Source organism: Accipiter gentilis, chromosome 2 (assembly GCF_929443795.1).
Source record: "Accipiter gentilis chromosome 2, bAccGen1.1, whole genome shotgun sequence".
Taxonomy (NCBI): Eukaryota; Metazoa; Chordata; class Aves; order Accipitriformes; family Accipitridae; genus Astur; species Astur gentilis.
The window spans coordinates 34,443,738-34,460,552 of record NC_064881.1 but is presented as its reverse complement, the minus strand read 5'-3'; the positions used below and the strand labels follow the sequence as shown (position 1 = coordinate 34,460,552).

At 38.0% G+C, this 16,815-nt stretch overlaps 1 protein-coding gene across 10 annotated transcripts in view; it reads right to left on the bottom strand.

Moving 5' to 3' along the window:
- Positions 1-16,815, bottom strand: part of OXR1 (oxidation resistance 1) — a 304,340-nt gene that overhangs the window by 33,017 nt on the left and 254,508 nt on the right. For all 10 annotated transcript variants that reach the window (XM_049821593.1, XM_049821637.1, XM_049821578.1 and 7 more), the window contains 3 exons: positions 14,427-15,220; positions 4,638-4,806; positions 1,290-1,452 (listed from right to left, as the gene is read on the bottom strand). In XM_049821593.1, the coding sequence (XP_049677550.1) occupies positions 1,290-1,452; positions 4,638-4,806; positions 14,427-15,220 (1,126 nt within the window). The remainder of the gene's footprint in view (positions 1-1,289; positions 1,453-4,637; positions 4,807-14,426; positions 15,221-16,815) is intronic.

Sequence of the window (16,815 nt, the reverse complement as noted above, 5' to 3'; positions counted from 1 at the left end):
TTAAGGTGCAAAGTTACTGAAGAGCTCATTAAAAGAGACACATACTGTGCCTTAGACCATAATATTGATCACTTGCCACTGATCCCCATGTTCTAAAGGGCCATGTTTTAAAACATCAAACACTTAGAAAGGCTTTGAGCAAGAATCAACACCAAAATACATTGCTGGTAAAAATACTCGAGCAATATATATGCTGAAAATATGAAGATTCAAAAGACATGCTTTTATGATACCAATTTCAATATCTCAAAGCAAAACTGCTCCATGCAAAATCACTGAGCTGCAGAGACAGTGTTTTGTAGCCACAACCTAATACTTCAGCTAAGTGAGAAGTTTGAAGTCAGAGTTCTACTGTGATTCTAAGTTTGGGAGCTAACAAGAAAACCATTATCGATAGCTAAACTATTGCAGTTTTACAAAATTTCTTTTACAGTCTACATAAATCACAAGTGTAGACTTCTTTAATTTCAACATGCCTCATTGCTTTGTGGGGCAGGGCAAGAGGGAAGAAGGAAGAATCAGTCTTACAGTCAGACATTGCAATTGCTGTCCTGAGGCTCAAGTTAAACAGTGCTGATGGGATACTTCTACAATATATATGACAAGAATCATCAAACTTTTGACTGACACTTGAATGAACAAGACTACAAGGGCTTTAACTGTATGTATACTACAAAACAAAACCATGTACACATGTAAAGATGTGTCCATATAAACACAGTGGACACAGATTCACATGGGAGAAATGTGTTTGTTACAAAAAATAGAGTTCCAGTTACAGTGTATTACTAAAACCCATGCAACAGCATCTTACTGTACGAAGAAGTTATAAGTGAGAAGTTAATTACTGGATTATTGGAAAAACATGTAATTAATAGATTAATTTTCCTTTTTTGTTGTCTCATCCCTGTTTGGAGACTTACCAGGAAGTATTCAACATTCTAGATACAGGAATAATAAATACAAGAAAACTGTCAGTTTACCTGACTGAAAACTACGTCTGCTTCATCAAAGTTGCAACTTCTTTGCTGTACTCACGTTCCTTTCAACTCTAAGTTTTAAGTTACAATTTGCTCTATACAAAACCAAGTTGTAATAGTGAAATGTTACCCTGAACTGATGTTAGAGCAAAGCATTAGGATGGCATAAACTAAACAGTCATGATCATAGTAAGCAGACTAATAAAGCACATTGGTTTGTTCTTCTTATTGGAAAGAATTTAACACTATTTTAACTATATTCTTATGAAAGTATGAAAAAAAAATATTTTTGACACTGTTTTTCCTTACCTCCCACTCTTTAGCAGCATCTTCAGTAGTAGATTCTTCACTAGTTTCAGGTTCTTCCTTCTTTTTTACCACTATAAATCCAGGTTCCCGAAGAGATTCCCCAGTATCTTCTGCATATATCTCTGGACTCCACTGGATAAAGAAGACATACAAGTGATCTGTCCTAGAGAAGTCAAGTAATGATACAGAAAAGAAAAATAAGGTAAGTTTGTGATCTCTGGGGTCATGTCTAATAATTATGAAGTATTTAAGATTAAAATGAAAATACTTACTATTTCATGTTTTACTAGATATTAGAGACACATTTGAAAAAAACTAGGGTTTTTTCTTTTCTTTTTAATTATATGAAGCTGACACTGGAGAAAAGACAGGAAACAAGTTGGCAATTGACTAGCTGTGTTTTCATGTACAAGTGCAATCCTTCAACCATTGTCAATCCTTTCTGTCCCATTGGAAACCACTGTTTGCAACTGAAATAACTTCCAAAATAAAACACTAACATTTTTTTAATTTTATTTAAAAAGAGTTATGTAAAAACATAAACAAAATTGGAATTTAAAAATGTCTGTGTATCTGTTTTCCTCACCCCTGAAGAACAGCTGAACACTCCCAAGACATGTAACTAAAATTATACAGACCGTGAGAATTACTACAGATATGAGGAAATAAGGCTGAAAGTGTGCATCTATAAGGCTAGATCATAAACTACAGCCTACTCTAACTTCAGTACTGCAGTAAGTACCAAGATTCAAAGCTACCTCCTTTTAAATTAACACAAATGGCACAGTTCTCCAGTTTGGAAGAACGAAATGCCCAAATTCCCGAACGAAAGTTATTTACAACCCTAATAGATGTCAGTCTGTACTGTTTAAGCATTTCCTGTAGGTGCACAGATGGAGCATTTATAAAAAGGACATGCAATGAATCCACTAGTATCTCTTCATCACGGAAAAGACAGCTTCAGAGCTAAAGCTTTATGGCTCTGGTTACCAAGAGTTTGAATATTGCTTGTGTCCCTCTTCAGATATATTTGCTACAGTGAATCTGCATACTGGATTAGCATGAAGAGCAACATTTGGATTCCCCCCCCCCCCCCCCCCTTACTAAATCCCTGCAAAACTGAATACTGGAAGAACAGCAAGGGATACAGAGCAGCAAAGCCTCTCAAAACTGCAGCTATAATTTTCATGTGTCTCTGTATATAAAAGGATGCAGCACACAGGTATGTAATAACAGCCTCTGAACAGGGTTAGTTATTCAAAGTCACCCTTATTAAAATTAAGGTTCCTGCATCAGAAAGAAAAAAAAAAAAGACAGACAAATATCTTTCTCTGACAGTGACAGTAAGAGAGAATTAAACATTTCAGATGCATAAGGCTAGATAAGTTCTATGACAAAGTTGGAACAAGAAGCTGCAGACTCCTCATGCACTGAACGAGGTATCAAGTCTTACAAGTAGGAAAATAAAAAAGAAAATAAATAAATAAATAAAAATCCTGATGTTAACTTTTTAAGAACTTGAAATTGTGTGTAATTATAGCAGTTTAGAAAGTAAAGAAAACTTGATGTTTAAGGAACTCAAAGACATTCCTTCCCAGACTGGCTCATTTGAGATTAAGAACACTGAAATAATGCAGGTTTGTCAGATACCTAGTGGTAAGAAAGAGAAAGAAGTAGGTGACAAAGACAACTGGGTTGATACTAAGTATTTTGACCTACGCAGAGTAGCACTCAGCAAGGTTAACACTGAATTAAGCAAAACAAACACCCCACTACCACCACATCTGACATTTTGTGTACTAAAATACAGGAAACACATTAGATGGATGAAGAACAGATTACTAATTCCCCATGCAGTTAGAAAGAGAAACCCTTCATAGGTGGAGTAATTTCCAAGGAGATCACATACAGACTGTAAGCTAAGAACTATTTCTTCCGAAATAGATGATAAATTCTGCTTTATGCTGAAAATAAGTACTTGCTCTGCTACATTAGAAAATGAACCAAGGAGACAATAATCATTTTAATCAGCTGACCTAGACATTGCCATATGTGAAACATTTAACTCTTTTCAAATGAAATATGATATGACTAGAACAACAAAATTTGAGTTGAATGTAACCACAAGAGGTCACCTGGCCCAGACAGGATTAGCTATAGCAGAATCAGTGACAGACATTCGTCTCAAGAAACTGCATGATCTCCACCACTTAGGGTTTGCAGGGGTGATGTTTAAAAGCAGGTTAGTGATGTGCTAGCATAGACTCAATTATCCCTGTTGGAATATTGGAATTGTTGATGTCATTTCAGTCCATTACACATCTCCATTCACAGTGGACACAAAAAAAAGACTACTGCCTTTCTTGTTGCAGCCAACTTTTAAGTATGAAATGATTTTATGTTTGTAATCCACCTTTTCTCCTTTAGATTAAAGAACCCCACTTACTTCTAATTTTCTTTATATGTTACACTTTCTAGGCATTAATTTGTCTTGCTGCTTTCCTCTGGACTCTCTCCAATTGATCCATATCTGTCCTCAACTGCAGTGCCCCAACTGGACATTCTATGCCATTCAGCTCAAAAGAAAAGATGGAAAAGTGACTTGATCATTGTGTAGGTATTTATACAAGTTGATAGCTCATAGTTTTTTGTTGTTGTTTCTTTCTCTTTACCCCCCCACTCTTCTGACAAGGATATAATAATCTCCAATACCTCAAAAAATCACATTCAACTTGAAAATAAGTCAGTTTCCTAGCAATACAGATCATTTAAGAATTCAAGCCTTTACCAGTGAGTGAGCATAGACATCTCATGTCTTTGAATCACTGCAACAAATTTAGATTTTTTTCCAGTAGATATATTTAAGTTGCTTCCTGGAGAAGTTTTATGTTCCATATATAAAGATAGGACAAAAGAACCCCAGCTAGGTCTTCTGAACTCAGAGATTTAAGAAGGAGAAAATTTTTAGAAAGTTTCCAAATAATGGGAAGCACAGATAATGACAATAAAAACTTTGTTGCAGAACTCACTTCCTTCACCAGACACTACTTACCTGAATCTTTCTTTCATTATTCACTTAACCACAAACACAAGCCTAAATAATACCATGATAAACTATTGGCTGAACATACAAGTAACTCAAGTAAATCAGTAGAACTTCAGTATTGTAATGAGGTGAGGTATTCCAGTGTTAAGTACAAGCCAATCATCAATATCCTCAGTTGTTGACCATTTTTTGTGTTGCTTTACAGACACAGTCACTGAAAAATTTCGCATGGTCCAGGAAAAAAAAAAAGCTCAAAGACCTATTGGAAAGCGTTCATTTTTTACAGTCTACCTCCTCCTTACCTTTCTTGTGGAACAGCAAACCAGTACTCATGCTTTTTATCCCTCTGTGCATACTGTTGCATTGATGCACTTGCTTGCGAAACAAATGTTTTTCTCATGGGTTTTCCAACCCTGAGACACAGAAACTTGTGAGATCGGTGTCGCCTTTTTTCTTTTGTAAGAGAAGAACCTATTAGTAAAGAAAAAGTAAGCTATCCACAATGTACAAAAGAACTTAACAAAATTATTAGCCCATTTGGTATTTAGGCAATACAGGTATATAAGATGCATAAACATGAGATGAGGTAACTAACATAGGTAGTAATAATTACCTGTCCTTTTTATGCTATGTAAATTGCATCAGCAGAATTAACTTCAGAATACAACACATTTGAATAATCGTAACATTCATTTCTGCTTCCAACCTCAGTTCACATTATGACAGTCTTTCATCCATACTTGAAAGTATTTCAGAAGGTATTCTCAATACATATTCCCTCAACACTGAATTGGACATCCCTCCCAATATTAAAAAGATATTCCATATACATGCAAAAGATACAGTGTTAAATAAGTACTTAGGCATGTATGTCAAAGCTGTTTATTAGTTAACTTGTAATTTAAAAAAAGTTCTGGCACTACTAATAGAGGATTAAGATGAATTTTAATTTGTTAGCTGTATCAAACATTTCAAAAGTATGAACGACACTTCAGGATGAAGTATACTGGATGTTGCAGTATGAAATTTTTCCATCCAGTAGTATATTTAAATGAACTAATAGAATGACATGATTATCCTCAGGGTCTGGATTGCCAGGTCAGCACAAGGTAAAGGAAGAAGCCTTCTCAAAATTGTTTCTTTGCTAGATTAATTGCCCAAATCCCAGAACATGAGCTCCAGCCACAGGAGACTTTTTAAAAAAAGGAAGGATAATGTAAATTTAAGAGTTCTTACGATCAGCTATGATAACAAAAGATTTAGCCTACCTCTGGTTTACATGTACATACAGATATGTTCCAATTTTCTAGGACACTCATCTTTACAGCTGAAGTTCTCCTTCAGTGTCTATGCAGACTACAGACACACTAAGCACAGAAAACACCACCTTCTTGATCTATAAACATCTCTACTGTATGTTTTCTTAATCAGATTTTCACCATGAAGTTTAGAATAGCATTGATTCACAAAAGATTCTTTTTTTCAGTAAATATTTAAATGTGCGCCTCCTAATTTTCAGTTACAATATCTTAGAATTATACCTGCAGTATACAGTATGGTAGAATAGTCATAATATGCATGATTTGGAAGTATTTCATAAATCCATAAACTCAAAAGCTAAATTGTCAGATTAAAAAAAAAAAACAAACCAAAAAGAACCCCAAATAAACAAAAAGCTGTTTCATAGGACTGGCACATGAACTTTGTGGCAGTGTTGGAGAAATATTCTTAAAACTATCTGATATTTGGGATTTTGGTCCTTCTGAAGCAGTAGTTTAGAACTTCTCTGACATAGAGCTCAGAGAAGTGGGATTTGTACCATACCTTAAAAAAAGAAAAATGTGAGATTTAGTTCCAGCTAGCAGAGAGAATGAAAACAAACAATTTAGCCCTGCCCCCAAAGTCAAAAGGACTATTTAAGAAGTTCTTTTCTTTCTGGTGTGTTCTCCAATATATTTTGTATATTTGATACTGAATTCATTAGAAAAAAAAAAATTAGCAATGGCTACTATGTGTCACGCCTTTTCTTTTTTTTTTTTTTTATCCCTTCAATCTTGGCCAATATCCAGCTAAGCAGCAGACACACATGTTATCTTTAATGAGATTTCAGTTTGTTTACACTATTTATATAACTATAAACCAGCATAATTTCTCTAAAGTATCAACTACATCTAGGTTTTATTTAAGTCCAGTGGTTAACCTAAGGGTCTGTAAAAATAGAAGAGAATATGAGAGTCATGAGTTCGAAAAAAAAACTCCAAGGGAGGCCTTTTTAGCTATTCTAGACTACTCACAGTTTATCAACTTGCAATGCATCACCTGTTCAACATTCAGAACAAATAGATCATTAATTCCAAACTCAGAAACATTTGGCCTCTGTAAAGATCAACAAATGGTAGTTCCCAAAAACCTAGATGCTCAAAACTCGCAGAAAAGAGAAATTCAACTAAGTCCTTGCTAGATGCAGGAGATATAAAGACCTATCTAGGTATCTTAATGGTACTAAACTCATAGTATGATTACTTCAGAGTTTTAGTCTGATAGACAGGATATTAGATAGTGTTTACAGTGTTTCAATTTTTTAATTACCTAGTGTTTTTTAGTGACCTACTGTTAATAGTCCTGACATATTTAGTCTTTGGTGACCTTCAAGAGTTAAGCAATAGATCCAAACTTTTATCTTGGCTCTAAAACTTGCCTGTAGACAAAGCCAGTAGAAGCTTCACCAAATCTATTTAGATTGAGAAACACTAATTCATAGTTTACTGTTTTATTTGCATTCTGCTAAAACAGCATGCAAGAATAAGAAACATACAGTAATTCCAACTGGACTGAAGTCATTAGCACAAGTCTCAAAAAAGTAACTTGTGCTTTTTTTTTTTTTTTTTACCTCTTTTTTTTTTAGTTATTTTTTCTTTCTATTTTACCCCCACAATGTTCGGTAAGGCTGTAACACCATGTGCAGAAGGCTTCTAGCCAGCACCCCTCTGACTGTATGCAGACACTTTTTTGATCATATACATATATATTCTGTGACTATACAGATCATCCTGCATGAAAAACCTGCAGTGTCGCTCAATGATGCAATCTTTTAGGCAGCCAACAAAACTAAAGCATCTAATACAACTGAATTACAAATAATATTCAATTGTGAGAAAAGCAGCAATTTTGGCAAAGAACACCTGTAGTTCCATTTTTTAAAAGTCACAAACAGCAACTACTACTAGCTGACAATTTTACCAGAAGATTTCCTCTAATATTTAAGGCATAAAAGCCAAATCTATCACAGAAAGATGCATCTATTAATCTGCTTTAAGTTTCAAAATTCATTTACTTCCTTAACAGGAGAAAAAAACCCCAACAACCGAAAACAAAAACTATCATATCAGACTCTAAAGTGCAAGATAAATTTCTGTCAACCAAAGAATCTTCCTCTCTATTCCATACAATCTCAACTTTTAATTATTAACATAAACGATTTGACCTTCAAATGCATTTCACATATAATCTCTTAGTTTGTGACAGGCGTTACAAGTATGTTTTCTGCCTAGCCCCCAAAATACTGCACAGTTAAAACAATCAGTTTATCTCCATTATTAAGATGGTAAAATATCAGAAAGTGACCTATTAATTTTTTAACAAGCAAAATCAGATACAAGCAGAAACATCTTTAAGTTACTTAAAAAGACATACCTTTTTTTTAATATGAATTGAGTAACTTCAATAGATTTTCAAGGAAATTCTGGCTAATAATCCCGGGACCTGATCTTTGCAGAGGAGTAAAGGTACTCAAGAAATAAGCCTAGTTGTTCCCCATATTCATAGCACTAGTTTCTTACCATCTAGCTCCTATTTATCTTGAGATATGCTTTTTGTATGTATGCTCAACCTGTGGGAGCAGCGCAGAACACCTGGCATTTGTTTTCAAGAGTGACCATTAGAATTTGTTGTGCTGCATGTTTGCCAAGCCTTTGAAGAACTAGTTTCACAAGGTCAGGTTGGAGGATGGCCTCCTGTAGGCCTGGGAAGATGTGGCTGAAGACAGTCACGAGTATGTGTATGGAATGTTTTTATCTTTAACTGTTCTGAGGACTGGCAAACATCCCAGTTGAGCCAGATATGCACTCCTGTGTTAGTATGTATGCTGTTAGTTCTTTCTAGATCTTTGTTGAAACATATGTAAGTTGGATTCTTTTGCGAAATAAAGGGAATCTCGTACAGATAGCTTGAGCGCTTAATTCAGTCGCTGCAGATGGTGAGCCCGATGCGATCAAGAGAAGAAGACGATGCGATTAAGAGAAGAAGCCGGCAAGATTAAAAGAAGAAAGCGACGTGATCAAGAGAAGAAGAGAAGAGGTGGTTCCCCTTCACTGCGGAGACCACACAATCTAATGGGGAGAGTTTTGAAGTGGCCACAACTCCGAGAAAATAGGTAACAGCAACCCCTGTGGAAAGGGTGAGTTGCAAGATTGCAGTAGCATGGGGCAATTGGTTTATCAGGAGCATAAGCTCTACTTAAACGTTTTGCAGCAGATTTTACGGGCCTCTGGGTATAAAATAACAGAGGAACAAATAGCTTCGCTTTTAATATGGGTAAAGGATAATTGTAACTAGTTTCCCACAAAGGGAACTTTTGATAGCAAGGTTTGGGAAAGAGTCGGGGAGCATTTACAAACGTGAAAAACTTTGGCATTCGGTGTATCAGAAAATTTAATTGTGACATGGAAATTTATTTACACTGTGCTGGTGCATTTACAGCCAACAGAGAAAATCATATCAATACAACCTGATACTGCTTTCAAGGAGACAGTTTGTAAGTGGGCCGCTAACGAGCAGGATTCTGATGCCGATAATAATTCTTTTGCATCAGGCAGGGTGGACTCTGAAAAAGAGCCGGATTTATATCCCTCATTACTTCCACCGCCACCTGCACTAACACCATTACCGCACTCACCCCGCTGGCCGGCAGCGGGGGCTCGCTGACCCTCACCACTGCGTACAGATCCCCACCACCGCCTCCCGCCGCTTTCGCACCCGCTTCGCCGCCTGCCATGGCCCCCACCGTCCCCCACACCCCCACCCCAGTCGCCTGGTACTCCCTCTCCAGGGTTTGCAGAACTTGAAACAGAACCTGGCTTTGCTGCGCTGCCTGTAGCTCCTTCTCCTACTAATCCCTCTAACTCTATGCCTCTGCCTAATCCTGTGGCTCCTGCTTTACAGCAGCGCAGAGAAAAAACTGCAGTGCCTTCAGCTCTGCCTTTAACAGGCTTTGATGCTAAATGTGACGATTCACTTAATGATTTGGGAAAAAATAGAAATAGCTTGATGTGACGCTGTCAAGAAAAAGCTCTACAGCAAGGAGATACCATATTTACTTTTCCTGGTGTATGCAGACCCCATAATCCACCACAGCATAAGGGTTTACCTTATGAAATGATAAAAGAATTACAGAAATCAGTTCACGAAAATGGGTTACACAATTCATATACAATGGGACTAGTGGAAACAATTGGAGGCGTTTATACTATGACTCCTTGGGACTGGAAATTGCTTATGAAAACCATGTTGACTTCTGCTCAGTATTCTGTATGGCAATTAGAATACAATGATTTGTCAGTGGACAACTTGTCATCAGAGATACTTATAGATCAAAATATGTTACAAGCAACAGGCCATTACATTACACCTCAGGCACAATCTGCTTTGCCAAAGCAAGTTTTCGATCAAGCTACTCATATTGCAATTATGGCTTTACGATGCATACATGAAACTGGGCAAGGTATCACTTCACTTGTCTCTATGCGAAAGGGCTCTCAGGAACCATACATATCTTTTATTGATCTCCTTCAAGCCACGATAGCGTGGCAGGTAGAAAATCCGGAAGCTACAAAAGTGTTATTTCAATTGGCTTATGAGAATGCAAATACAGACTGTCAGGCTGTATTGAAAACTGTTAGAAGAAGAATATATTATAGGGGAATATATTAACATATGTCAAAACATAGGGACAGAGACTCATAGAGTTAACATGTTAGCTGCTGCACTGTCATGACAACTAAATGTTAATCAAGGTACTGTGACTTGCTTTGAGTGTGGAAAATTGGAACATAGGGCTAAGCAATGTCCTAAACAACAGAAATCCAAACATGATAAACCTCCAAATCAATTGTGCCCTCATAGTAGTAAAGGATATCACGGGCGAATCAACACAATTCAAAATTTGACAAAGGCACAGGCTAAAGATAAAGTTCGTTCTTGTCCAGATCGTCGAAGAGTTACTTCTGATGCAGTGAGCATTGGAGTTAACCCACATGGTTTGCATTCTAATGCCATTTGGCAAAGTGATGTTACACATGTATTTGCCTTTGGCTCCTTGAAATTTGTGCATGTTTCTATTGATACCTTTTCCTCTTATATTTGTGCTACTGCTCATTCTGGAGAAAGGGCACATGATGTTCAGCAACATTGGTCACGATGCTTTGCAATTATGGGCGTTCCTCAAACCATTAAAACTGACAGCGGTCCAGGGTATGTAGCTGAACCTACTCTATTTTTGCAACAGTGGCAGGTATCCCATGTGACAGGAATTCCACATTCACCTACTGGACAAGAAATAACTGAGTGTGCACATCATGCTTTAAAGTCCATGTTACATAAACAAAAAAGGGGCAATATGCCACCACAAGAACAGCTAGATAATGCTATGTATACTTTGAATTTTTTAAATAGCTCACCAGACTTAATGGCCAGCACAGCACTAGATCAGCATTTTAAAACTCCTGATTCTATTTCACACAGACCTAAAGTACTGTATAAAGATCCTTTTTGTGGACCTGGCTGGAGTGGACCTGTGGAACTAATCGCTTGGGGGCGAGGGTATGCTTGTGTTCTTCTTCCCACAGGAACCAAGTGGATTCCAGCTAAACACGTGAAGCCATATCATGAGCTGGTGAAACCACTTGGACAACCCAATCCCACAGATGAAGACTCTCAGTTTGAAAGAGGAGAAACAAATGAGGAGGAAGCGGCGCATCGAGAATGAAAAAGCTATCACACATAGGGACATCTGAAGAGAATGCAACAAGTAGCATGATGATGCAATGTGTATCCTACTCCAGAGAATACCTTTTTTAGCATACCTGGCAATAGTGGCCAGCAACAGTATTGTAAGAATTCTGATCCTTTTTTCTTTGCGGGGTCACTGTGGCTCAGGTGCAGCATTTTTATTGGGCCTACTGGAGGTGTTGCACCTAAGCTACGGTGACTATATAAAAAACCATTCCTTGTATAAGTTTGAACCTCACACAGAATCACAGAGATTCGGTGATGTACTTCACATCCTTATGTTTTTGTAGCAGCTCAATTTGTAGATATTGCTTTACGTAACCATGCTTTTGAAACTAATCTGAATTAACCTTGGTATTTTAGCTGTTTTACTCATAAGAATATATCTGAATGCCAACGTGATGTTGTGCTGAATTGTGGATCCCTGTAAATATGACCAAATTGTGAGAAAGGGAATCAGGATTAAGTCAATTATCAAGGCTTTTAAAGCAGACAATTAGTCACCCACAACAATTTATAGGATGGCTCATTGCCTTTATAATATCAGCTATCATTATTGCAGCTACTGCCGCCATTGCTACCATGGCGCTTGTGAAATCCATTCAGATGCTCACACAGTAGCTAATGTATAAAAAATGTTACGGCTGAAATGAATACCCAGGTACAAATTGACCAACAATACTAGAATGATTGGATGCTTCAGAAGCAGTGGTAATTTGGCTTAGACTGTATTGGGTTTGTGCGGCAAGGTTTTGGTAGCAGGGGGTTACAGGGGTGGCTTCTGCAGGGGCTGGTGGAGGTTTGCCCCCATGTCTGACAGAGCCAATGCTGGCTGGCTCTAAGACAGGCCTGCCGCTGGCCAAAGCTGAGCCAATCAGTGATAGTGGTAGTGCCTGTGTACAAAAAAAAAAAACAACCACCAAAAAACCCAAACAAACAAAAGAAAAAAAAAGACTGGAGGGGGGAAGAGAAAAGTGGTAGCAGAACACACAGAAACGGCAGCCGGAGAGAGGAGTGAGAACATGTGAGGGAAACAGCCCTGCTGACCCCCAGGTCAGTGAAGGAGGAGGAGGAGGAGGAGGTCCTCCAGGTGCCGGAGCAGAGCTTCCCCTGCAGCCCCTGGTGAAGACCATGGTGAGGCAGGCTGTCCCCCTGCAGCCCATGGAGGTCCACGGTGGATCAGATATCCACCTGCAGCCCGTGGAGGACCCCATGCCAGAGCAGGTGGGCTCCCGAAGGAGGCTGTGACGCCATGGGAAGCCCATGCTGGAGCAGGCTCCTGGCAGGACCTGCAGAACTGTGGAGAGAGAACCCACGGAGCGGGTTTTCTGGCAGGACCTATGACCTCGTGGGGGACCCACGCTGGAGCAGTGTGCTCCTGAAGGACCGCACACTGCAGAAAGGACCCATGCTGGAGCAGTTCATGGAGGACTGTCTCCAATGGGAGAGATCCCACACTGGAGCAGGGGAAGAGCGTGAGGAGTGCTGCCACTGAGGAGGATGAAGTGACAGAGATAATGTGCGATGAACTCACCGCAAACCTCATTTCCCATTCCCCTGTCCAGCTGAGGAGGAGAGAGTGATAGAATAGCTATGGTGGGCACCTGAAGTCCAGCCAGGATCAACCCATCACATAGAGACAAAGTGCATTACAAAATAGAATGAAATTGCATTGTAATTGGGAACTTCAAAAACAAGGGCTCTGTGTAACTCTTTTACAAAGGAATGAAAGTGTATGAGATTGGAATTAGGTGAAGGTCCATTTGCAAGGTGCGTTTGCTACTAATATTGCAGGAGACATCCAAGATCTTGCACAGATATTACAAGATCAAATGGGAAATATACAAAATTAGCAGAATAAGGTGTTTTTCAAAGAATTGTCTAATAGTGTTAAATGGTTACATCCAAAAACATGGTTTGAAGGTTTAAATCTGTGTATCTGAATTTGTATTGCTATTGGAGGGTTATTAATCATTTGTGTGTTTGCAGCAATCAGAATCATCTGAGGAGCAGTACGAGGATTGCGTCAGTTTGAAGCTAGAGTCCTTGCTGCTTCCCTCGTGAATCTGATGATCCTAAACAAAAAAGGGGGAGATGTGGGAGCAGCGCAGAACACCTGGCATTTGTTTTCAAGAGTGACCGTTAGAATTTGTTGTACTGCATGTTTGCCAAGCCCTGAAGAACTAGTTATACAAGGTCAGGTTGGAGGATGGCCTCGTGTAGGCCTGGGAAGATGTGGCTGAAGACAGTCACGAGTACGTATATGGAATGTTTTTATTTTTAACTGTTCTGAGGACTGGCAAACATCCCAGTTGAGCCAGATATGTGCTCCTGTGTTAGTAGTATTGGCTGTATGCTGTTAGTTCTTTCTAGATCTTTGTTGAAACATATGTAAGTTGAATTCTTTTGTGAAATAAAGGAATCTGTTACAGATAGCTTGAGCGCTTAATTCAGTCGCTGCACAACCTTGTTCTAGTCAGCATGGAAGTATGACAAGATGCAAGTGAAACAAAGTTCTGAAAGTACAAAAGAGCGTTAAGCCTCCAGTGTTTGTTGTTCATGTCATAAACCTTAACCACAAGGTAGACATGCTATAAATAAGATGAAATTAACTCCCTGAAATTCATTCATACACATGTATACTGGGAGCAAAATTTAAGTGACAGCTAGCTGACTGCTAAGGAACACTTAATTTTGAGCTCTGCAGTGACCAATGCATCATGGATCTAATTTTACAGGTTCATTTAAATCTCCCCTGAAAAGATACTGTCTTTTAATATGATCATAAATACAATTTCAGTGAAGAAAAATGACAGTAAGAAAAGTATCTCTGTTTTCACTTTCCTGAGCAATATTTTCCCCACTGGTTTATATACAGCATAACTTAAGCTTATCTTCAAGCCAATGAGAAATACACACAATACATAGGGAGATGTGTTCTACAGAATGAAAAATAACGAAAATTCTGATAAGCTGGAGGGAGATACACTGTAAATCTGAACACTAATACATAAATACTGACTCACCTTCTAATTGCCCATCTCTTGCAGTCACAGTTTTCTGACTAATTTCTTTTTGTGAATCCTGTTGCATGTTTTCTCTTTGTTGCTTGGTTTGTTGCATAGTGTGGGTCTTCCAGAGGTTGCGGAGTTCCTCAACTTCTGTCTCCGAGTCTTGCGTTTGCCCTCTCACTACTTTTCCTTTGCTAGCTGTCTCTTTCTTTTGAGAATCTGTGGTATCTTCACAACATGGACTTTCCTCTCCCATCTTACTCTCTCCTTCTCGTTCTTTTCCTAGTGAGGAATCTTGATCATTACCCACTTCTGCCTCTTTGTCATGCTCTTTACTACCATGTGATCCTTCCAAAGACTTCTGGAGGACATCTGCAATACTTTCACTAGGTTCTTGTCCTTCCTTTATAGACATTTCAGAACTTTCCGAACCTAAGCTGTGGGTACCAAACTGTTTAACATTTACAACCATTTCAGCACTGGGTTTTAAGTCACTGGCAACTTCATTTGAGTCTGAAATGATTGTTAAACATTCAGCACTAGTCTGGTTTATTGTTTGGACAGATTCTGATGATGCTCCAGAAGATTTGTCTTGTCGAAGCTCGTCTGAAGAAACAAGTTCCTCGCGTATTGGAGAGAGTTCTGATTCTGTGAAGACATCTTCTGAGAGACTCTCCTCTGTGCTCCTCGGGGCAGTACTAGCACTGTCATTGCCTGTATCCCGAATCCTGGAATCCATTTCATCTGTATTGCTCTTTGCAGCTTTCTTGGAATGGCAAAGTTCCCTTACAGACAGCTGTTCTACATCTCTGTTGAGGAAATAAGAATGTTACTATAGCAGGTGCATTTTCTGTCAAGCTCTTTTCTTTACTAAGTTTTGTTTAATGCTGAAAAAAATTTAAGGGTGCTCTTAAAAAAAAAAAAGAAACAAATTAAAACCAAACAAACTTAATCCAGAGCATCACTAATAAGAAACAAGCATAAAATATGTTCTCATTAAAAGTAAGCTTATGGCAGACCTTTGGCCAGCATGACATAGATAGGACCTCCCAACTTCAGGGCATTACTTTTGCAAGTAGAAGCTCTCCTATGAAACCAACAAGATTGTTTGAGATGCTTAGAGTGTAAAAATAAAATTAAAAAACAGGGGAAAACCAACAAAAAGCTACACACAACCATAATCTCTAAAGGTAGAAATCCTCCAAAATCTTTTAAGCTTTATCTACCAAAGAGGCCAGTACAATTTTATATACCTATCCTACCCTATTATGAAGTTGACACCTAGCTCACTGTTAAGAAATGAATGGAAGAAATCATCTTGTCTAACCTTAACTATCTCAGCCAGTCAATGCAGAACAGGAACCACCAAGGTAGATATTACCATTCTGCCCATGGGAAATACTTAAGAGATTAGTGTCTTCACCAGTCAGGTAACTAACTTCAAGGATACCTCTGTTAAGCAAAATGAATCCCAAACTACTTGGTACAACTGAACAATTTAAAGAACAGACATGAAATGCTCATAAACAGTGTAAGAAAAAAAAAAGCATAAAAACTTAATTTCTGCAAAGAAAGTAATCTTATTCAAACCTGCCTTTCAAAATAAGCTAACCAGAAATTCTATGAGTTTTAGAAGAGGAGGACTACAAGGGGACTGTGAACATGCTCAACTATATCTACATGGCTCAAGCTTTCCCAGTGTTGCCAAAAAAACTGAGTAGTATACAACCTTCACAAAAAAATCTCATGTTTAAACATACTTTTTACTAGAGTTCTCAGTGCCAACTCCCTTGCTACCACAAGCACATCTTCCATTATCTAGTACCAAATGCTTTTAAGAAGCTCATACCTTAATCTCCCATCTTGAAAAAGGATAAATCCACTCCACATTTCTACAAAGCTTTTTATTCAGTTAGGTCATTACTGACATTACTGAGACATCACTAAAATTCAGGATGTTTGCAAAGCATATACACTCTCTTCTCCAAGTGTTAACATGAAGCTGGTATTAAGCTTGTGCTTATATAGTAATTTTGCTTACAAAGCACATGGATTAGAGTTTAGGATTTATCACCTATTAGACTGGACCATTTCCTTAATTTTTCAGGATTATGCTGGTAATAGGTGCTTTTGGACAAACACAACCTAAAGTTCATAAAATGCGTAAAAAATCTGTATGTTTTCAGATATATTTTTTCCAGTTTCAGCACAGATTGTGGCTTATATATAAAAACCATACAACATGAAATTGCATTTTTAAGAAGAAAAGACTCCATCCGTTTTGTGATCAGTTTCTATTATACCGATAATTTTATTTTCAGTATTCAGATTGTTTTTCCAAGTTTAAACAGGTTTGACAGTTGGCAAAATTGGGAGGGAAAGAGGGTTTATTATAACAATGGAA